General features: G+C 41.2%; 1 protein-coding gene across 13 annotated transcripts in view; it reads right to left on the bottom strand.

The window, feature by feature from the left end:
• Positions 1-24603, bottom strand: part of upSET — a 109095-nt gene that overhangs the window by 58417 nt on the left and 26075 nt on the right. For 7 of the 13 annotated variants that reach the window (XM_045764756.2, XM_045764752.2, XM_069337849.1 and 4 more), the window contains 4 exons: positions 6895-7046; positions 2431-3243; positions 2056-2208; positions 1713-1968 (listed from right to left, as the gene is read on the bottom strand). In XM_045764756.2, coding sequence (XP_045620712.2) covers positions 1713-1968; positions 2056-2208; positions 2431-3243; positions 6895-6998 — 1326 coding nt within the window. In that variant the 5' untranslated portion in view covers positions 6999-7046. Of the gene's footprint in view, positions 1-1712; positions 1969-2055; positions 2209-2430; positions 3244-3695; positions 3851-6894; positions 7047-17141; positions 17381-24603 lie in introns of those variants that run through there. The other 6 variants (XM_069337852.1, XM_069337850.1, XM_045764753.2 and 3 more) reach the window with 4 other exon arrangements.

Raw genomic sequence — 24603 nt, 5'->3', positions numbered from 1 at the left:
AGTCTCCGACTACAACAGCTCTTTTTTTTTTTTTGTACAGTCTCTGTTCCAACAGTAATTTTCTGAGTCTCTTAGAACTATAAATTACACCCTAATTTTAAAGTTGGATTAGAGAGGTTATGATTGAATAATAAGCCAGTCACTTAATCCTACCATCAACAGACCTCAAACTGTCGACACCATGGGTGGTTCTTGAGGTTATCTTGAGATGATTTCGGGGCTTTTAGTGTCCCCGCGGCCCGGTCCTCGACCAGGCCTCCACCCCCAGGAAGCAGCCCATGACAGCTGACTAACTCCCAGGTACCTATTTACTGCTAGGTAACAGGGGCATTCAGGGTGAAAGAAACTTTGCCCATTTGTTTCTGCCTCGTGCGGGAATCGAACCCGCGCCACAGAATTACGAGTCCTGCGCGCTATCCACCAGGCTACGAGGTCCCTCGTGCAGGAGTCACGAGGGGTGCAGGAGTATTGTCCAACAAAAACAAAGCCTACTCCTTAATGATCCTAACACTTTCATGGTTCACTATACATGTTTTAGTAATATTCATAATTACTTGCAATTGGTCCTCAAATGCCAAAAGGTGTCAGAGTCTTGAAGCTTATAATAGTACGTGAATCTTGTCCACACAATACAGGGTAGGGGAGAGTCTGGGGGAATATAGGACCACCACAGTAACAAAGACCACTATGATCTATACAAACCATCATTAACCAGACTGAACCATTGGCTTGTAGCACATGTTCACCACCAAATGGAAGCACAGGTCACCTGAAACCCAGGGCTGCCAACCCAATCATTCATGGCCAAACATATGGCCATGAATGACCATTACCACACCATGGGAAAAGGGAAAAAGAGTGGGAATGGGGAGTTACTGAATGGCCCACTAGAAAAAGGCATTTATTACATTCAATGCTCGTTTACATGAAGATCATCTCAGTAGCTTCCTAAACTGTCTCACTATGGAGTATAGAGAAGAAAATAGGGAAAACTGTCCACTAGGTGGGGAAGGAGATGTAAACAACATACACAGTACTGTGGCAACTAACCGACACCAAGTCATCATGGTGCTGCCTGGGAACACAAGACCAAGGTCAGAGCTTTGGCTGCAAGCATGCCAAAGAGGACCAAAATCACAAGCCCAAAGCCTCTAATAATCTTCCTCCATATAACCTTAAGCCAATAACATCTTAGCCTAAACCTTCACCTCCTCCCTCAATTATCATCGCAGCCTACTTGCTAGGCCAAGAATGAATGTGGAGGAACCCTTATACTGTACCATACTTGAATAATAATATGACATTTCATGTACAGCGCTACTCAATATTATTTACTCGTGTAAAATGAACTTGTATAATATCCAAATATCTTCAGATTACACTAATTAGTGTACCTTTATTGTAATCTATTTCTGCCATTAAATTAGAAATTTTATGAGCATGAAATTTTACAACCAACAATCTGAGCAAATACAGTTTCTTGTTATTTCAATGGTGAGTAGTTGGGAAAGCAGGATGGTGACTACATCTATATTTCTCAAGCCTTTATTATATGATATTAAAATATTTAAAAGGGTGGCAATCACCAAAATTATTCTCACTTTTACATCATAATCTCAAATACTACATATATTTACCTAACCAATTTACATACAATAGATAATATTATTAGATAAAATTATATTTCTCCTTAAGTTTAATACAATACTTACTCTTCTCTTTACTAGCATCCTCCTTTCCTTATCTTCTGTGCCTGGGATAATATTATTGTTGCCTGGACTCACAAGATTGGTCTTCTTCAACAAAGACAGCGATCCCTTGCGCCCATTCTTCATGTCCTTTAATTGTTTGACCTTCTTTTTCTTAACAACTTTCTTTTCTTGAATTTTCCCTAAAGTTCCTCTCCCTTTACTAGACACCGGGATATTATCATCAGAGTCTGAAGAGGACAGTCTAAAATAAAAAGAACTTTTAGTATTAGATAAATTGGCAACATCAGCAATTACTTAACACACAGGTTTCACAGCAGGAATACAAGAAAAGTGATACACCTACCTAGCTAGGTGAGCCTTAATTTCTTGCCGTCTGCGTATCTGCAGTGCTCGAGCTTTGAAGCGATCTATTGGTCTAGGATCACACGCTTCACACAGGTACTCGTCTGGGATATTGTCCCGGTCTATTTCCATACAGTCTACATGCTGCCAGACACTAAAAAAAAAAATCCATGACGTACATGAAGTGAATAAAACTATATTCAATACACAAAATGTCCTTCCTAGCATGACAAAAGTGTTTTGCATATTATTTAAATAATAATGATCATAAGCTGGTAATTTAAGTGCCTAGTATAATTCTGTATCTGAAACAAATTCAAAACTCTTATCCAGTTTAGAATCTAAGTACCCTTGTCAAAAGGAATGGTTTACTTACAAACATCTATCACACTGGATCATATATCCATCGTCATGGGAAAAATCACAGACACAGCGGGTAATAGAATCATCTATTGGTTGCTCATCTCCTTCGCCCTCTGGTGCAGTTTCTGTCTCTTCTCCAGATGGTCCGACAGATGAACTCCGATCACTTAAACGCGAATCGTCGTCCGTCTCTGCCCCAGTGGAAGAGGGCGGGGGTCCCGTAATAGCAGTAGGGGATTGGAGTAGCTCTACTGGAGGTGGTGGGATGTGAGGCGAGGGAAAAATGCTTGTCTTAGGATGTGGCATGAACTGCTGACGGTGAGGTGGCATTGTATTGAGAGGATGAGATGTTAACAAGCCCGACACAGAGACAGATGGGCCCGATGAAGTAATGATTCCTAATCTAGGAGAGGGACTGGTATGTGTGATGGTCTGTTGGGGATGAATATGAGATTGATGTCTGTGTTGAGGATGGTATATATTATTAGTATTTTGTTGGGCATGTGACTGTAAATTGTGAGGATGACTGTGTTGGTGAGGCTGAGGGCTGTGTTGATGATGTGACTGATGAAAGTGGTGAGATGACTGGTGATACACGGATGATCCCGACGAAGATGGTAAAGGAGGTGGGGACTGAGGTGGCGTTGGGGGAGGAGGAGCACCATAATTATGGTCCTGAAGCACAAAGGGTAAATTATATGTTGAGCTATGCTTGGATGAGGATGATGATGATGATGAGGAATAGGGGAAAGAAGAGGAGGGTGTGCTCATGGAACCAGAGGATGGACCATCCGACACACGACCCATAGCGTCTGAAACATTTGACCTGGAAAATGAAATTTTTCTTACTTTCACTATTCATTAACAAATATCATGCAAAATATTAACAGATGACAATTTTAAATAAAGTAACCAACAAACAACTGAACATTTATATACTACTGTATACTGCAATACTGTACAATCTTAAGGATTTGTCCTTAGCCATGGGCCTTGTGAAATTCATTCAAATTCAGAATGAATTATAGCTAACTTGTAAACTTCTTGATGTTAAGCTTTTGGGGATACTGTCTTAACCTCTCCCATCATAACATATCCTTCCCTTATCCAAAGGGAAGAATCTATTTCAATATTCTTAATCTATCTTAATCTGTCTCAATATTCAAGATATTGTTTTTATCTTGACCTAACACTTAAAATAAGCCAGAAATGATAAATTTCCTCTTGCATTCAAGAAAGTTATAAATAGTAAATGAATAAATGGGACAGATGCTTAACTCTTAAGACTTCATCTCCCATTCCAAAGCATGATAGGGCAACACTGTGGCTCACATTTCAATACGTTTACACAAATGGTGGGTACACATGTAGACAACAGTCAGGTGATGTGTGACTACACCCATGGTAAACGGGTGTCTCGGGTAGCTGAATGCCTGTGAGGGGAAAATTCCTGTACTTTATTAGTGCATATACATCCATCCATCATGGAGAACACACTTTTTAACCTCAGGTTTGGTTCACACGACAACTAATGTGTCTTTAATCATGGGGGACATCCAAAATATTAGAGGATGTTAGTGATGTTGGTAAACTCGTTGATGATAACATCCAGGGATGTTAGCACCATTAATCCTTTACCTGCACGTCATGTCTAGGGATGTATTAAAATACCACATAAGATTTAAAACTCCCATGGGTACATGGGCTCACATCCACTTCCTCAGCCCTTCAGTAAAGATGCCACCTTGGAAAATAAATCATGGAGTACAATCTTTTCAGAAGTGACAGAAAACACAGGTTACAGGATGGGCTCAGCCTGTATATCAAAGACACATTCAACTACATTGAACTACAAAACACCACAAATGATATGGTGAAAGTGCTGATACCACAAAAATGTGGTTACTGTTCTTGTAAATAAGATACCACATGCAAATCTTCAGCAGTAAAAAGACCAACTAATGAAAATGAATACTACTAAGAAAATCTCAAAAACCCAGCCCAAACATCATCTTGCTTGAGGACTTAACCTGTGGTACTTAAATTTTAAGAATTTGGCAAATACAGTTATCATATCTGGAGCATACCTGGGTTTCGGGAGCTGTTCTACTTCCCGAGCCCAGCCTCAACTTGTGATAACATAATCCTACAAGCCCACATATCCGCTACAACCCAGTATATGTCCAGCACTTCAAACAAGAACTTGTCTAAGTGCACCTTGAAGACGTCCATCTTTGTTCCGGCAATACTAGTACTGTGTTTCTAATGCTTGCTGGGAGGGTATTAAACAGCCTGTTCAATACAATACCTGTCCAGCCAACTAGTCATGGACCCCTGATGTTCAGACTGTTTTCTGATTGTGTCTATGGCACCTCTACTCCTCACTGGTTCTATTCTGCATTTCCTTCCATATCTTTCATATTCTACTGTGAAAATTTGGGACCTACCCTTCCAGTATCTTCCCTGTATATATTATTTGATACCTTTCTCATCTCTTTTCCAGAGAGTATATTTTGAGAGCTTTGAGACAGTCCCTAGAACTTAGATGTTTTATAGTTTCTGTATGTGCTGAATAGGTTCTCTGTATTCCTTCTAATTCCAAAATCTCTCCTGCTCTGAAAGGGAAAGTGAGTACTGAGCAGTACTCAAGATGGGACAGCACCAGTGATTTAAATAGTAATACCTGTAGCAATGCTGTGGGATTGCTGGATTTGAACGTTCTCATAATCCATCCTATCATTTTCCAGCCCACCGTTATATTTGTTCGATTATGTTCACTAAATGTCATGTTTATATCAAAGTTATATCAAAGAGAATCCCAAGAATTAGTTTAAATCAGAAATTGCACACAAATGACTTAAGGATTCCAGTGATGGGCCAAGGGCACCTGACAGCTGGGTGGACAGCGCTTTGGATTCGTAGTCCTAAGGTCCTGGGTTTGATCCCCGGTGGAGGCGGAGACAAATGGGCAAAAGTTTCTTTCACCCTGATGCACCTGTTACCTAGCAGCAAATAGGTACCCTGGGAGTTAGACAGCTGCTATGGGCTGCTTCCTGGGGCAGGGGGGGTAACAAAAAGGAGGCCTGGTCGATGACCGGGCCACAGGAACACTAAGACCCGAAATCATCTCAAGATAACCTCGAGATAAGGATGTGCGATAGATCTAACTCAAACCATCAAATAGAAGAACCAGCAAGAAAACAGACTAGACCTTATTTTCACAAATAACATTGATCTGATCAGAAACATAATGATTACAAATACCGATTTACTCAGATCACAACATTACTGAAGTTCAGACTAGCATAGGCAACAGACCTACAAGGCCACTCCAGCAAATTTAATTTTTGAAGTAAACAGATTAACTGGGAACTAATAAAGACTTTACAGAACTAAGTTGGGAAAAACAGCTATAAAATTCAAACCTAAATCAATGCCATGAAAAAGAATGGGCTCAGCAGCTCTAGAAATTTACATGCCACATAATAGAAAGGGAGAGAAAAAGATGAAAATTGAAACAAAAAGAGCGTTCCTTTTATAGGCGAAGAAAACAATTGCAAAACAACAACAGCAAACAACTTGCTAAAAACAACAGCAAACAGAAAACAATGCAAACAACAACAACAATCAAACAACTGTTTGTTTGAAAATAATCAAAGAAAAACAAACAACCCAGAAAATCAATGCAAGGTAACCTAACCCAAATGAACTTTGAAGTGACAGTATGCCCATGCCCTCAGCAACAGTCCCCGATTCCTGGAATTCCATATTCACTAAGAATTTAAAATCCACTATCACAGTCCATTAATATTATCTGGAGATGGAGCCTAGATACTGGTGTTATCCCAGAAATACTTAGAACAGCGGTGATAGCACCACTCCATAAGGCAGGAAATGGAGTAAAAGTAGAGTAAAAAAATTATACACTGATTGCATAATCACACATCATAAAAACATTTGAAAGAATGCCAAAAAGTAAGATCTCAAAACACATGGAATCAGTGTTTACATAACCCTGAACAACATAGGTTCTGAACAGAGTGCTCTGGCCTCTCACAATTGCTTGATCACTATGACATGGCCTTAGCTGCACGGAAGAGAAGCAAAACACTGATGTAATATACTGTACACAGATTTTGGTTTTCATCAAGTGTGACCATGGTCTTATTGCACACAAAATGTGCTCAAAAGGAATTACTGGCAAAATAGGAAGAGTGATCTTGAATTTCCTGACAAACAGAACCTAAAGTGCAAGTTAACAAAGTAAAATCCAAATAATCCATTGTGAAAAGCCCAGTCCCCCAGTGTACTGTGCTGGCTCCAGTACTTTTTCTCATCCTCATACTGGACATAAACAAGAACGTAAATTATAGTACCAATAATGTACAAATACTGTATATGTACATTACTGTAAATATAAATTATTGTAATATTGTGCTGAACATGAATAACCACATAAATTTACACCAACACTAACCGAGAGTGCGTGTAAGCAGAGAGGGTGACATGATGGGTGGGAGTCTGTGTGTTGGTGGTGGCCCCACCAGGACTGAGCACCAGCTTGTGTACCACCAGTGACATGCCGCTGCTACCTTTCCTCCCCACCAAGCCGAGCCATCATTACACTCCCTGAAAACAAAAAGTTCCTTATTAAATATGTGAGCTTAAGAGACCTGCTTACTGCATTAGACTACATTTTAGGTTCTAGTAATAATTATACACGAGATAGTTACCAAAGAGAGACAAGTAATTTACAAAAAGATAAAAGCAATTTGCCACCAATGTACATATTAATGTACCAAGCACTTACAGTATCAGAATTTTTTGTAGTATTGGTAACATTTATGCCAAAACTGTGTTTTAACATCTTTACACTTAAAACCTTTTACAAAATAAGAACACAGTATATGTTTAAACCATAGCTGTCACAACTGAAAGAAAAATAATAGGCTGGATAACATGAGCCTTTCAAAGAAGAGATACTGTACCAAACCAATGATGGTACTTTTCAAAACACAAAAAAAAGCATTTAGGTTCAGAAAAAGGCCTTTGTAAACATTGGTTTTGGAATAAGGTTGTTAATTTATGGAACAGATTACAGGTAAAATAATAAACATGGGATCCCTGGATTGTTTCATGCATAGCATAGACATACAGTATATATGAATGAGTTTGGGTGGATATAAATAGGAGCTGTCTCGTATTGGGCCAACAGGCCTTCTGCAGTTACCTTCATTCTTATGTTCTTATGTTCTATCTAGGATGGAATATTGTTGCATGCTAACATCCTCATTCAAAGCAATTAAATTATTGGAACTTCTTAAAATTACACTCCTTGGAGTGAAGACAAAATAAACAATAATGTACACTTGGAAAAATAGGGGAACTGATTCTAAATCTGCACATAGAAATAACTCCTTAAGAGACATGAAGGTATGGAATGATGTGCAAATTAGCCCCTTTAAAAAGAGAAGCCCCTTGTTGGTAAAAAACAATACTGTCAACATTAAGGGCCCAAAACTATTCAACACCTTCCCTATAAGTATATCAGCCCATCTTCCCAAAATGATAGTACCTGTACTACAGTATACTTATAACAACTACTGTATTTTGTCGAAAGTACCAAAAAGTAGTGATGAATTACCAAAAGTTGATATTTTCTATTGCTGAATTTGTCATGGAAATTCAACCAAAATTGAATGGAAAGTTTTAACAGTAGCAAATATAGAACCTAAACTATCCTCTCCTAGGAATCTGAAGATTAATACATGCCATCTTAGGCCTAACATAGCTCATATCTGCGCTATACCAGGCCTAGGAATAAATGTTTGAGTTTTGTTAGATTTATTTTTTGAACCCTAAAGAACTGACAATACAAAAGTGAGCTTTTGCTGGTCCATCACTACATATTGATACTTTTGACCAAATAGTTACTAGAAGTACTGTATTATCACATTTCAGGAGGATGGGTTGAAATATACTGCAAAGGGCAGACATTAGCTGAACACTTTCCATGTTCAACATGGAACCTAAAACACATCTCAAAAGGCTAATTTGCCTCTTTAAAAAGGCCTCTGATAAATGTGATTAATGGAGAACTTCACCCACATGTAAAGATTGGATCTGGGTATCTTCCAAACCCCTTGTATGGTCAGTAAGACATCAGGCTGTATTAAGGTGCTTTTAAACCCATTGTGGTCCAGGGAGTAATGCATGCATTGAAGGTAACCCAGGACATGAGTTCATTTTAATACATTGCTACAAAAGATTGCTTAATAGGCCAAGTTACCTAAGAAGCCAAATTTTCCTGAAATATTATATTTGTAAATATTTTTTCTTATGGAATGATACAGTTTTCCATTACATTACCTATGATTTTAATTGTTTAACGTTGATTCAAAACTAACAGAAATCTGATCAAATCAGTAATTCAGTAATCATGTTAACAATAATAATTATTATGGCTAGACAAAATCTGAAAAGAAATATTTGAAAATAATGAAAATCATTTGGCCTGTTGAGCAAATCCGACTTTGCATACTAGGTCAAGTAGTGCAGTTCTGGCTATTAAGCATGACATATATGATGTATATAAATATAGAAGCAGTAGAAGATTCCAGCAATAAACTGCCTACCACACAAGCCTGTATTTAATTAATTTATTTATTTATTTATCAATTTATTTATATTCAATATGGAAGACTGGACAGTGAAAGTACACACTTCGATAAATGGACCATTCCTGTAGAGTGCCTCTAAGTTTCTTGTTCAGGCCTTGTTAACCCTTCTGGTGGCCTGAATTCCCTTTAGTCTTTTCTTATCTCGACCACCTTTTCTTGGAGCAGTCTAATATGTTGTCATGCCGCTTGCTTACTCCTATTTGACCTCTCATTCGGTATAGAGAATGAGGGGTAGACTGTGCATAAAGGCGTAGTTTTGCCTTGGTAGATAGAGAGGCGAGCAGACATAAGTGTATATTAAAGCATTAACCAGAGAAGGCGAGGGAGGGGGCGAGCCTTACAAGCTGGCCCAGCAACCGCTCCCCGCACCTCCACTATACTCAATTATTAATACCTAAACTTATCACATCGCTATTACCTAAGTGTTAGATAACCAAAAAACCCCACTAACATTGTAATTAATATTAATTAAACAATTAAGTAGTGTATTTAATACATTTGCTAAAGCAAGGACGAGCACAATGCAGGCCAACCCCGTATGCTCTCTCTCTCCCAACAACGCAGTTTGCAAAACAGCGCCCTATATCGGCCGCCAGTCTCCGTCCGTCAACACCGTTACGCTGGCAGAAACAAATGGGTCATAAAGCGTAGATGTGAATGTGAATAATGCAAGTGGAGAGGAGCATGGGGTACATTTTGAGTGATGTATCGATCGTGCCGCGACCCACCACAGCCCGTCGTTGTGGCCTGCTGGCCCGGTCGTCATGGCAACCTGGTGACGTCACAGGCGGAGGCGGGAAAGGCAAAGCTTGTCGAGCTGTGGCGGGAGGCTCCCTCAGGGGGGCTCCACTCTCTCTCTCAACACACGCACCTCCCACCCTAACTTATAATTCAACACTTAACATTAATATCAATATTATAAAACCTAATTTCAACTATACAGTTGATCTGAGATAAGAGGGAAAAGTGTGTGTAGAGGGACTAGTGGCAAGAGGCGCGGCGGTCCGCCATCGCTGGCCTAGTGTCTCCCAGCCCCTCACTCGCTCAGGATATCCAGCCAGACGTGTCACAAGCCCGACAATTCTACTATCATTCTTCAGTCCACATGCGAAATGCAACCATAAAAAATACCGAGTGTGATCTTTACTGAAGGAACATGCATATATATATCTGGAGGGACGGAGTGAGTAAAGGAAAGGGAGGCCCAACTGTTGTGGCTAGAGGAAGCTATGAGAGAGAGGCGGTGCATGTGTGTGTAGGTTGATCACTTGTGGTGGGCGAGGCGCGCGTGGGCGGCAGGTCAGGCGGGAAGCCATGGGGCCCTGTGGGGGACGCTGCTCATTGTGAGGGGGCTCCCCCTGCTCCTCACAGTGAGGGGAACCAGATCCCTGTGGGAAACGCTGCATCTCCACCCCCCTCATAGTGAGGGAAGCCAGAGTGGTGCGAGGGACGAGAAGGGGGCAGACGCTGGCATGAATGGCACTCCCTGCCACACCAAGCAAGACGCGCCGCCCACTCACAATCCTCACTAATAATGTACCCCGCCGCCTCTACTCGTATTCAATATACTCTCTCATTATACATAGTCAACAGAAATAACCCCCCCTGATTAACACAGCTAAAGCTTTAAACGAGCAACTCACAAAATCAAATGTTAAAGGCAAAATGCATTCAATTTGTGACAAATGTAGCACACTCAGACGGTGATATAAAGAGAAAGGTTAAAATAGAGATGATTTAAGAGAAAGGTTAAAATAGCGATTATATATGTATAGTTAAAAACGTCAAACCAAGCCAGAACAATGTTCTGAAATTGCACACATGTATATTTATAAATACATGTGAAGATTTAACAGTAGTTTGGCGGCGGGGAGGGGGGAGGGAGCAATTTGCAAAGAAGCGTCAATCAAGACGACATGACCTGCGTCCCATGGCGAAAATGCCTACCACAGTATTGTGGTGGTAGTCACTGTGGCAAGGTGGTAGTGGGGGATCACTGTGGCAAGGTGGTAGTGGGGGATCACTGTGGCAAGGTGGTAGTGGGGGGGGGCACCGCAGTATAGTGGTAGTGATGGTAGTCAATGTAGCAAGGTGGTAGTGGTATTCACTATACTTAGGTGGTGGTGGTAGCCACTATATTAAGGTGGTGGTGGTGGTAGAATAGTCAGTGAAGTTATAGTGTTTAGGCTGTAGTTACCGCAGCAACATTGTACAATTATATGCACTGAAACAATACACATTATTGCAATCACATAAACGTGGATGAATGAAGAAAACGGTGCACTTTTTTGCAGAACATCAAATATAACAAATACAAAAAAAGTGTTAATAAGGGAATAAAGAAACATTTTGGAATTAACAGCGAAAATAATGATAGCCATCTCTCTTGTCTCACGAAGGCTTCCCCTTCCTTTGTTGTTCGGTGTCAGTCAGCTTGGTAAGGGGTCCAGGACGGAAGGAAAAGTTATCACTTTCTTTTCATGTGTTCGTTAGTTCATGTGTGGGCTGGGGGTTGTTTGTTTTCACTCGGGCTGGATTATTTGTTTTCAATCATATTATTGGGACTTATTCTTTACTAGTATGGAGCTGTAAGGGCCACCAAACTTCGAGATAATTATTTTTGGCATACATTTTTGGGCACACACATATTATATATATATATATATATATATATATATATATATATATATATATATATATATATATATATATATATATATATATATATATATATATATGTTGTACCTAGTTGCCAGAACGCACTTCTCAGCCTACTATGCAAGGCCCAATTTGCCTAATAAGCCAAGTTTTCATGAATTAATTGTTTTTCGACTACCTAACCTAACCTAACTTTTTCGGCTACCTAACCTAACCTATAAAGATAGGTTAGGTTAGGTTAGGTAGGGTTGGTTAGGTTCGGTCATATATCTACGTTAATTTTAACTCCAATAAAAAAAATTGACCTCATACATGATGAAATGGGTTGATTTATCATTTCATGAGAAAAAAAGAGAAAATATATTAATTCAGGAAAACTTGGCTTATTAGGCAAATCGGGCCTTGCATAGTAGGCCGAGAAGTGCATTCTGGCTATTAGGTACGACATATATATATATATATATATATATATATATATATATATATATATATATATATATATGCAGAATAACCACATGTGAAAAATAGAAAATGCTTAACGCGTTTTCGGCTAATTCGCCTTCATCAGAGCAAAGTAGAATGAAGAAAAACGGTAGAATGAAGATCAAGGCAGATCTTCTACCTTGACTAAAAATTCACGTTGTGTTTCGAACAAAATTCGTCAGTGAAGCACTTGTTCCGAAAGTGTTCGAACGAAATCAGTTGAGAGTTGTGTGTGTAAACCGTTTTTCATTCATAAACAGGGGATGAAAAGTCAAACGGGATTGATCAACTTTTTTCACCCACGTTATTGTGACTATCCGCATAAACACCTGCATTTGGCAGGTGCATGGAATCACTTTTGGGTCTTTGTCTGGAGGACGGGCTGAAGAATTCTATTTGACCCGGCCAGGATTCGAACCCATGACGTCCAGGATCACCCCCTAAAAGTCACTCCCGTCAAAGAGAATTCTTAAGTGATGTCTTGCTTGCGCGTCCATGCAGCCTTGCTCACATTTGCAAACTCAGCGCGGCCCAGGCATGTGCCAGAATTTGATGAAAAACTGTACCCAAATGGATCCATGAGGCATGAGTGAATCCACGGCTTGGTGCTCTCCCTTGATAGTTCCCTTCCACTGCCCAGGTAAGTCCACTACGTGCTTTGGGGTCGAGGGTTGATCAGTCTGTTGTTGTTTTCAATTCAGCTACTCGGAACAAAACTTGCAAGTAGCACGGGCTATGGTGAGCCCTCAGTGGACTTACCTGGGTACAGGAAGGGAAGGTAACTATCAAGGAAAAGCATCAAACCATTACTACTATATAGCACTTGGAAGGGGTCAGGATAAGGATTTGGGATGGGACGGGGGAAAGGAATGGTGCCCAACTACTTGGACAGTCGTGGATTGAACGCCAACCTGCATGAAGCAAGACCGTCGCTCTACCGTCCAGCCCAAGTGGTTGGAGTCATATCCAACCTGTCGAGGAGCTTAGTTTATAAGCACCAGGACTGACCAATCCTTATATACGATCAATGATGCGATAGTCACGGTACTGTGTACGTTTAGGGGTGATCCTGGACTTCTGGGATACGAATCCTGGCCGAGTCAAGAGTTCTTAGCAATCTATGGCTTGCTTGTCCATGCAGCCTTTCTCACATGTGAGTGAGTGAGTGAGTGAGTGAGTGAGTGAGTGAGTGAGTGTGTGTGTGTGTGTGTGTGTGTGTGTGTGTGTGTGTGTGTGTGTGTGTGTGTGTGTGTGTGTGTGTGTGCGCGCGCGCGCATATATATATATATATATATATATATATATATATATATATATATATATATATATATATATATATATATATATATATATATATATATATATATATATATATATATATATATATATATATATATATATATGCAATTGACGATCACAAAACACTGATCATTTTATGCGGAAAATCCACAGAGAAATATGAAAGGAAGTGAACGTTTCGGCCTGTTAAAGCCTTTGTCAACACCAGCCTGTCTGGTGTTGACAAAGGCTTTAACAGGCCGAAACGTTCACTTTCTTTCATATTTCTCTGTGGATTTTCCGCACACATATATATATATGAGAGAGAGAGATAAGGAGAGCCTCTTTTCGTAGCTCTTGTTTTTCAGTTCCGGAAGCCATTTGGTAGCATGTCTTTGCACTCTTTTCAGTTTGCTGGTGTACTTCACGAGAGATGGGCCCCATACAACCGCTGCATACTCCATTTTTGGTTTCACTAAAGTTGTGAACAATTTCTTCAGGATATGCAGGCGATGAGTCACAATAACGTGGCTGAAGTATGTTGACCAGACCACACTAGAAATTGAAGGGACTCCTCAGCTCTCTCTTGCCTATTTAATGCCTGTCCCTACCTGTCCTCATCACAATCGACTTGAGAATGGTCCAGGACGGACCGAAACGTCGTCGTCCCTTCAATTTCTAGTGTGTGGTCTGGTCAACATTCTTCAGGATATCACCGACCATGTAAAAAAAAAAAAAAAAATCCAAATTCTGATGTTGGAACGTGCAGCACAAACACCTCGCACAATGTCCTTTGTGTGGTCCTCGGCCCCGTGCTGGATAATAACTTATGCTTGAGCCGCCACTCACCAAATGTTAGGTACAGTAACTACCAGGCAAACTGTAGGCCTATTTACAAGACCACTTATCTAGCAGCACCTTACCTAGGTGCTGCTAGGTAAGATTTAAGAATACCATATGCAAAATAACGATACCTCGTGACAGTAGTATATGCCAAAGTAATCTAAAGTTTTTGGGCAAAAGGAAAGGTGTAAAAGTCACGATGTGAGATCTTGTATGAGATAAAGGTCGAGCAGAATAGTAAGGCTTCCTTTGGAAGCCATGATGACTTGTCACACACTGGAGCAGTGCTGTGTTCACCAGGCGCACTACAGTATAGCGGGCTTGATATACCAACACACGAGGCAGAGTAGTGGAGAAACGATAGGATGTGAAGTGAAAGAATAGCGAGAATGGATGAGAACATGCTTCAGAGGTTGAGAGTCGGAGAGGTAGAGAACCTGTGGAAGATGGTACGAGGTCGGAGCAAGAAGAGGCACCACCATGAACAGACTAGCGTACCTTCACTCGCCTAACTTTAGCTGGCCTCCCTGCCCATAACTAACTTTCTCGCGGCCAAGCCTTCTGACTGACCAGCCCAATTAAGTTTATTTCTTTATTATGCACAAGTGATTCAACAAGAGACTTACAAGTCGCTATACAAGGCACTTTACATTTATGGCGAGTCACGTAGTTACTAGTCTTGCCCCACACCCACCCAACTGGGCAGCAGCTTTACAGTCATGTGCAGGCTGCACCTACAGTAAGCAGACTTTGGATACTTGGCTAAGATTCCTGGCAGCACGTCATTTTGAATTAAGTACTTACACATTTCTTAGACACCACTGATGATGTTCTCTGAATTCCGCGATTTTTTCACATTCCATTATATAATGACGCAAGCATGCGAATAGTTCTGCCGACAGAGTTGACATTTAGTCCCTTCTACATCAGCAGATATTACAAACTCCCAGAGGTACTTGTAGCCAAGCCTTAGCTTAGCAGTGGTAACATTTAGAAGTCTGCTAACTTTATTGGATGACCCATAGACGTGCGGGTTTTCCTGCACAATAGAATGATGATAGATGGAGTAACTGGTGTGAATTTCACTTTGCCTCAAGTCTACGAGATTCTGTTGATGTTCCCGGAATATTACTGCCCTCAGGCTGCTCAAAGGAAGTCCAAACTGGTTAGTCAATTCCCTTTTTATGAGCAAAAGTTTTGGCTCACGTCTACGAAATTGTGTTGATGTTCCCGGAATATTACTGCCCTCAGACTGCTCAAAGGCAGTCCAAGATGGTTAATCAATTCCCTTTTTATGAGCAAAAGTTTTGGCTAACTCATCAGTTCTATTATGCATTCGGAAACCAATATAGGAAGGAACCCACAGGAGACAAACTCTGACTCCATCATTGATTATTTCATTATATCTGTGTCTAGCTTCAGAGACAAGCACGTCACAGTTATGCCTTATGGAGCTGAGGGCAGTCGAGGATGACAAGGAGTCACTTACAATTAACATGTCAACTTTGGATTCATATATGCGCTTCATATAGTGCAAGGATTATGGCAACCAATTCTGAAGAGTGGAAGCCCAGTTATTTATACGCGCTCCACACTCATAGGAGAAGGAACCATTTCTCACTGCCACAACAACTGCCCTTCCAGCTGCACCGTAGGACTGGTGTAAGGAGCCATCAATAATTTGGGTAAGGGTGCGCTCTCTTACCAAAGCATCAATTTGACTTAAAGCATTGTACTTATCTTCCTGGGTGGGAAAGGGGGTACAGTAATTTGGAGCCCGTTCTCTTGATTTGCCACAACGTACAAACCCACTCAACCTACCGATGCCTAGAAAACGTAATTTCTGAGAGCCACTACTTTATAATTTGTACGTTGTGGGGGACCGTAATGGATAAAATGAGACGCATTAGTTGAAAGAACAGGTCGGGTTGACCAGCCTGATAGGCATCGATGCATGCAGTCCAACGTAGAGCCACAGCCTGTTTGTTCTGGTACCTTTTGGAGAAACATATTCAGTTCCATCTTAAAACACAGAGGTCCATTGGTAATACCCCTTATTTTGAAAGGGAGGATGTTGAAAACTCTTGGCCCATAAATTGTCTCGGTAGTTATTGCAGCCCCACCTCTGCAGACTTTTCAATTAGGCTAATTTTAACACTGTCATTCCCCTGACATTTTAAACCTGTCTCCTACTGTCCTGATGTAAATTATGATAAATAAGCTCGCCTGCGCTCTAGGGGGTACAACTTGGAATTTCAATTAATGGTTGCGGACAGTATATGTTCTTTGTGCGTTCTCTAGATCAACAACTTCAGCTTTGAAGCAGTTAATATACAAAGGTTTTCCACTCAAGAGAATGTCATACACTGTACCACTATAACTTAGGCATTTCCTATTTTAAAGATTCTTGTCCAACCATTTTTCTTGTCGCTGCGACAATTACTTTATTTAACTCTATAGTGCTTGACGGCGTTTCGCATGAGATTCCAGTTTACATTTCTTCATTTACACCACAGCCCAGGTGGAACATGTCTTCGTTAAACATCAAGTTTTTTTTCGCCCATTACAAGACTTTGTGTTCATCATTTTGGGGGGTTTGATGTGTACCCAATAGTTGATTATCAAAACTTCTAGTGTCCTGTGCAAAGGATGACAAATAAGGAAGAGGACTGGAGCAAGTACAGTGATACATGGGACTTTCATGTTAATGCATCCAGATTGTACTTTGTTCAGGATTACTATTGATGTTCTATGTTTAATGAAGTTAAAATTACATCATTACCCTATTTTATCAGCTACTCCGTCCACATTTGATGTGCCATTACAAGACCACATTTCTCACATCTGTCGAAAACTTCCAAGAAGATTGTGTATCACAGTTGTACTCGTCTTCTGCATTATAGTGATTCAATAATTGAGAGGCAGAAGGGCCCAGCTCTTAACCCACTAGCCAGGATTATGTAGACGTGACTCCTAAAAATATTGTCAACCCCACACCAAAGAATGAGTGGCCTCATCAACCTGAAATATTAACATGAACATGAGTGCGTTTGACTCCTTAAAACAGAAGCGTACATACGCTTCTTTTTTGTTAAATAAGTATCATTAACACAAAAAATAATCAAAATACAACTAATAGGAAGAGTGTATAACATTATACCGACACAGAACACCAGCAAATAGTGGGAAGGGGAAATAACACTTAAAATAGTGGTGCTGAAGATGAAATAAATACATGTGGTGAGAGGGGGGGGCGGATGGATGGGGGGGGGGAGAGGTAACAGACCTTTCACCGACACGGGTCAGTCAATAAGCAGGTTTCATCAGTGGAAGACTACGGACATCTGGGACACGCAACGTGAGACCAAAAAAAATGAATTATATTTATAGCCTTTAAGAGGTGAAGCGTGTCTTTAACAGTGCTCTCTTCTGCATCGTTGTTGTTAGTTTATGTTCAGTTGCATCAACTCAAGCGTTGGCCGAGTCGTGCAAATTGTGCACCACCAAACACTGCCTCCCTTACCTCTCTCCATCACGCCACCACAACACGCCAAATGCAATAATAACGCCGCCGACTACTATGCTGCTGCAATTTGTGCAATTTCGCGCTCCCAACAACACCCCCCCCCCCGTCAACCCTCTGCAATACACCCTTGCTAGTAGCAAGAGCGCAAATGACAGCAGTGTATAGGATGCGTGTAGAAACTCAATACAGGAGGTTGTAGAAAAGATTTTATGTTGTAAGCAATGTATGGGACCTAGGAGTAATCATGTCGGAAGATCTTACACATTAAAGAACACAACGTAGCTGTCACAACTGCAAGAAAAATGACAGATTGGATAACAAGAACCTTTCAAACAAGGGCTGCAATACCAATGATAGTACTTTTCAAGACACTAGTGCTCTCTAGGGTGGAATATTCTTGCACACTCAGGACCAATTCAGGACCGGAGAAATTGCTGACCTGGAGACCGTGCAATGATTCTTTACAACTAGAATCTATTTTATAAAATATCTAAATTATTGGGACCGATTATAAGTTCTAAATCTGTATTTTCTAGAACACAGGCGAGAGATACGTGAACATCTACTCGTGGAAAATATTTGAGGGGCTGGTCCCAAATCTGCGCACATAAATAACATCACACAAAACCAGTAGGCATGGCAGGATGTGCAAAATAGCCCCATTGAAATGTAGAGGTGCAATAGGTACGCCGAGAGAGAACCATTAACACCAAGGACCCAAGACTTTTCAACACTCCCGCTACACACAAGGGGCATACCTGGCTGGCCTCTCACGATGTTCAAATGAGAACTCGATTCATAAATCAGGCTGCGAGCAGCCGCGTCCAACCAGAAGACTTGGTCAGAGACCGAGTCGAGGGGATGTCTATCCTCGGAACCACCACAATATAGGTACTCTGAGCATTTGTAATTATCCCGGCATGCAGGGAATACGTGACAATTTGGCCACTGAAAACAAATAATTTAACCCATGCACGAAACAGTTTCGGTCCGTCAGGAACCCTTATCAAGTAACAGCTTTACATGGGTCCATAAAGAACCGAAACGTCGTCACTGTACTTTCATTATGATCTGTTCTTATATTTTGATGAGAGCAGAGCAAACTATTTCGGTGCATGTACGGTTTTAACATAGTATTACAGATATTAACGTTGACATATGGAAATACGGCACAAATATACACAAGCACGTACGCTACACCTGACTGAGCAAGTCAAACACCTGTCTTACCAACACCTGTGGTATAACACCTGTGTTATATCATATCTAAATATATGTCACACACTCCGGGAAATACAAAACCAGTATTTGATCAAAGACATGTGGAAAGGTGACACTACAACACAAATGACAGTCTCTTGAATTGTTGCACTTACCAAAGCCCACAAATAAACTAAACTCAAACACCACAAATATTAAAGGTCACACATCACGAGAGCGCGGAGAATACTGTGTGTTCCTGGCGCCTGCGTGCAAAGCACAAGCCTAACAGTTAATCTAACCGGGAAAGGAGCAAGGGGGGCGATTGAAGTAATGAGAAACTAAAGGATAATTAATGTGATAAAACAGGGCAAATCAGTGCATTAGGATAACTGAGAATAAACGGAATAATCACTATATGTAGATTACTTTATAAAAACATCGCGAGATCTCAACTGCAAGGAATTAATTGAAATTATTGCGCGGGTTATAAATAGAATATATTTAACACAATTCTCACATTCACAGTAATTTATGTCACCACAAAACACTAAATAACAGCGGTGGGCGTCGGCTTGCGGCATTACGCGTGAGCTCACGTCTAGTCCCTGTCTGGGTCCGGGGACAAGGTCTCAACAACATAAGGATACATAAGATAAAAGATAACATAAGAACAACAGCAGAAGGCCTATTAGCCCACACCAGACAGCTTCTATTTATATAGGCCCAAACTCTTCATATACTTACGGGCTCACTATAGCCCGTGCTACATGGACACTTCGTGCTGAGTAGCTAAATCTGGAACAACAACAATCTTCATATACATGTCTAAGCTACGCTTGAAACATTCCAGGGATCCCATGCTTAGTATCTTACCCGTAATGACCAACGAATAAATTAACAACGCTATTCCAAAACCAATGTTTACCAAGGCCTTTATCTGAACCTAAATTGTTGCACCCGTCCCATCCCAAAACCTTATGCTGACCCCTTCCAAGTGCTATATAGTCGTAATGGCTTGGCGCTTTATTCTGATAGTTCCATTCTATTCCTGATAATTACTTTACCTAATAATATCCTCAGTAAATAAATTAGATTCCAGAGCCAGGTTTCAGATGAGCTGATGATGTAGGATAAATGCCCTTAGCTCGCAGTGTCATAACAATCAGCACCATTACTAACGAGGCACTGTTATGACGATCACTACCATTCCTAACGAGGCAGTTTCACAACCATCACTACCATTCTTAACGAAGCCTAAGAAGCTAAGAACCATTAGGAGCCATTCCTAAGACCCCTGAATCTCACACTTGTTTAGGTAAAGATGCAGACGCCGTGCAGGTGGTTGATACTGATCTATCAATAACTACCTTCGAATTCTTTATCAACTAAGGCTTTAAAATTGTGGATGGAGGTGGCTCCCGGAACTTACTAACCACCCGTACAGGGGACGAGCGTCTTAAGACTCATTTGTTTGCCGTTTCCAGCCATGTTCTCTCTCGTGCTTCTTCTTGACGTAAAGTCTTTGTTCTGGTCCACCTTCTTGTTTAATATTTTTCTACTTCGAACAAAAAGTTTCAAGTAGCACGGGCTATGGTGAGCCCGTTGTGGACTTATCTGGCATAGGAGCGGGGCTGTAACTTGTCCACCTTGTGTATTCCCTTCAGTATATTGTATCCCTTTGTGGTGGTGGTGATGGTCCTATAGTGGTGGTGGTGAAGATGGTGATCAGTGATAATGATGATGCTTTTGTTACTCATCACGGTGGTTGTAGTGCCCATCACGGTAGTACCAATAGTGGTGATAGTGCCGATCATGGTGATGGTGTTGCTGGAATTTCACAGTCATCCACAATTGCCAAAAAGAGCCTCACATGCCCTCAACATTACAGTATTTAGAGACGCAGCCAAGATATTGGTGTTGTCCTCGACACACTTAAAACAGCACAGATTGCGCTACTCCACGAACGAGGTAACAAAGCAAAGGCAACAACAACAAATATCGATCAAATGCTCTCAGAACCTAGAGATCCAACAGGCTGTTGCTTGAGGACAGGCGCACATACCCACAACAACCCGGTTGGTCTGCTACTTCTGGCAGGAACATGTATAATATTCTTTTGGACACGACTACTATTGTAACAGTAATATTTCTTGTGTGTGTGTTGGGAGGGCACTAAACAGTAGTGGACCTCTGACACTCATACAGTGTTATCTGACTGTACCTATGTCATCACTACTCTCCACAGGGTAGTTCACAGGACAGTGCTTATGTCATCACTACTCTCCACAGGGTAGTTCACAGGACAATGCTTGTGTCATCACTACTCTTCACAGGGTAGTTCACAGGACAGTGCTTGTGTCATCACTACTCTTCACAGGGTAGTTCACAGGACAGTGCTTGTGTCATCACTACTCTTCACAGGGTAGTTCACAGGACAGTGCTTGTGTCATCACTACTCTTCACAGGGTAGTTCACAGGACAATGCTTGTGTCATCACTACTCTTCACAGGGTAGTTCACAGGACAATGCTTGTGTCATCACTACTCTTCACAGGGTAGTTCACAGGACAGTGCTTGTGTCATCACTACTCTTCACAGGGTAGTTCACAGGACAGTGCTTGTGTCATCACTACTCTTCACAGGGTAGTTCACAGGACAATGCTTGTGTCATCACTACTCTTCACAGGGTAGTTCACAGGACAATGCTTGTGTCATCACTACTCTTCACAGGGTAGTTCACAGGACAGTGCTTGTGTCATCACTACTCTTCACAGGGTAGTTCACAGGACAATGCTTGTGTCATCACTACTCTCCACAGGGTAGTTCACAGGACAGTGCTTGTGTCATCACTACTCTTCACAGGGTAGTTCACAGGACAATGCTTGTGTCATCACTACTCTTCACAGGGTAGTTCACAGGACAGTGCTTGTGTCATCACTACTCTTCACAGGGTAGTTCACAGGACAGTGCTTATGTCATCACTACTCTTCACAGGGTAGTTCACAGGACAGTGCTTATGTCATCACTACTCTCCACAGGGTAGTTCACAGGACAGTGCTTGTGTTATCACGACTCTCCACTTCCTATCATATCTTCCCCACCAAATGTTATTTTACTCGGCAGATTTGGAGCTTCGACTTTCAGTATCTTCCGTGTATATATTATGTTGCCAAATCACACTATAGAACGATAGAGTAATATAAAAAAATTGGAGTAATTATGTCTGGAGACCTTCCTTTTAAAGAACACAATAAAGTTGCAGTCACAACTGCAAGAAAAATGACCGGTTGGTTAACAAGAACCTCTCAAACAAGAGATGCCATACCAATGATACTTTCAGGTGTCTTAGAAAATATGATCATCGATATGGCATCTCTAGTTCAAAAGGTTCTTCTTATCTAACGTGTCATTTTTCTTGTAGTTGTGACAATTCATGGGTTCGTATCCTGGCCGGGGAGGATTTACTGGGCGCAAATCCTTAACTGTAGCCTCTGTTTAACTCAACAGTAAAATGTGTACTTGGTTGTAACAACGATTCTTCGCGGCGGGGATCGTATTCCAGGGACCTGCCCGAAACGCTACGCGTACTAGTGGCTGTACAAGAATGTAACAACTCTTGTATATATATATATAAAAAAAAAAAAAAAAAAAAAAAAAAAAAACTTTATTGTATTCTTTAAAAGTATGGTCTTCAGACGTTACTCTCAATGTTTATGTTGCTTTTTCTCTCAATAGTGTGGTTTGAGTGTGTTTTATATACGGTTTCCGTTTTGATATTTAAATTTTTTTTCATAGCGCAGGAGCTGGAACTTATCTTCATTAAACATCACATTGTGTTCCATTAACAGACCTGATGAACATCAGACTGGACATTTGCTGTGTCCTCTAAGTTGTCTACTCTTACAAAAATCCTACTGTTGTCTGCAGAGAACGATACACTATTGTAGTTTACACAGAGAACTCACATTAACATGATACATCAATGAACAAGTCCAACAGGAGCCTGGATATGGGCATGAACCTATGTGCTGGGTGTTTGAACTATTTACAAACTATTACAACTTGAAATACAAACTAGTTTGTATTTCAAGTGTAACTATTAGTCAACTAACTATTTTTCAACTAATTAAGTGTAACTATTATTTGTATTCAAGTGTAATAGTATAACTATTACTATAGTTTGTATCCTTCTTTATCTTTGACATAAGGATGGAATAGTACCGGAGCAAGCAGGTACACCTCGAGGGGCTGAGCTTTTCAGTAGATGATTCGGATTTTATTTTGTTGACTATTACGCTCAGGGTTCTGTTCATTAGGCAATTAAAGATCCATCTCAGTACCTTGTCAGTAATTTTGTTTGAGCGCATTTTGTGTGCAATAACACCGTGGTGATGACCAAGCCACACACTAGAAGATGAGGGGACGACGACGTTTCGGTCTGTCCTCGACCATTATCAAGTCAATTGCGTCATATATGTCATAAGCTTCCCGAAATCCTTATATATTATATCAACGTTTTGCTTGTCTTCCATGGCGCCAAAGGCCATGGCATAGTGGTCTAGGAATTGAGAGGCAGGAGCGCCCTGTTCTGAACCTATGTTGTCCAGAGTTGGCGGCACATTGGCTGTTCCACCCACCACCCTAACACACACACACATTTAACATATCCACAACTTATTTAGGGCCAAGGTGGAGCGGTAAGTGCAGCTACACAAGGAAATGCCGGCTAGAGGAGTTAGGACGTAGACTCCTCCACTTGGGGAGAGCAGTAGGAAAAGTTGTGGAGTAGCGGAAAGGTGGAGTTCCTGTTTCACAACCTCCTCAACTTTCATAGTCTCGTGGGCTCGTACAACTATCTACCTTCGCTCATAACATTTATTATACACTTGTTGGGTCTAACAGCGGATTCAAGAACCAGTTAAATGTACTTATACTCCAGCATTACCCCACGAGGCTATCTTAAAACTGATCTTCAACACAGTTAAAACTACCCCAGTCTACTCACACTCGACAAACAATAAACCACAAACAAAAGACATGCAAGCATGAGGAACAATCAATAGGTCCAGTAGGACTAATGTAAAGAAGGTTTGAGAAAGTGCCATAACAGATTACAGGTGGGTGTAAGTGCCCCTCAACCCCCCCCTCCATCCCCCCCTCGGCCGTGTCCGTGTCTGGGAGTGGGGAGTGCTGGCGTAACCTTGAACTTCAGCTGGGTGTGACGGCCCTAGGCGGTCTACAATCCCCTCCCTCCCCCCCCCCGTGTGCGCGCGCGCGCCAGTACGCGTTCATCTGTACATGCAGGGGACACCCCCCCCCCCCAACACACACAGGCGGGGCCCTAGAGCTGACGGCTCCGTACTCGAGTCACAAACACAAATAGTTAACACATACAAACTGGCATTGACGGGAAGCTAATTTGATGATTGTGCTGGTCGAGCCCTTGAGGACTGTGTACAATACCGATGGTAAACTAGAGTATGTAGCCTCAGTGTTGAGTCCACCGGACGTGGTTG

The sequence above is a fragment of the Procambarus clarkii genome, chromosome 38, assembly GCF_040958095.1.
Source record: "Procambarus clarkii isolate CNS0578487 chromosome 38, FALCON_Pclarkii_2.0, whole genome shotgun sequence".
NCBI classification, from domain to species: Eukaryota; Metazoa; Arthropoda; class Malacostraca; order Decapoda; family Cambaridae; genus Procambarus; species Procambarus clarkii.
Note: the sequence above shows the minus strand (reverse complement) of the source record. Positions and strands in the feature narration are given on the sequence as shown.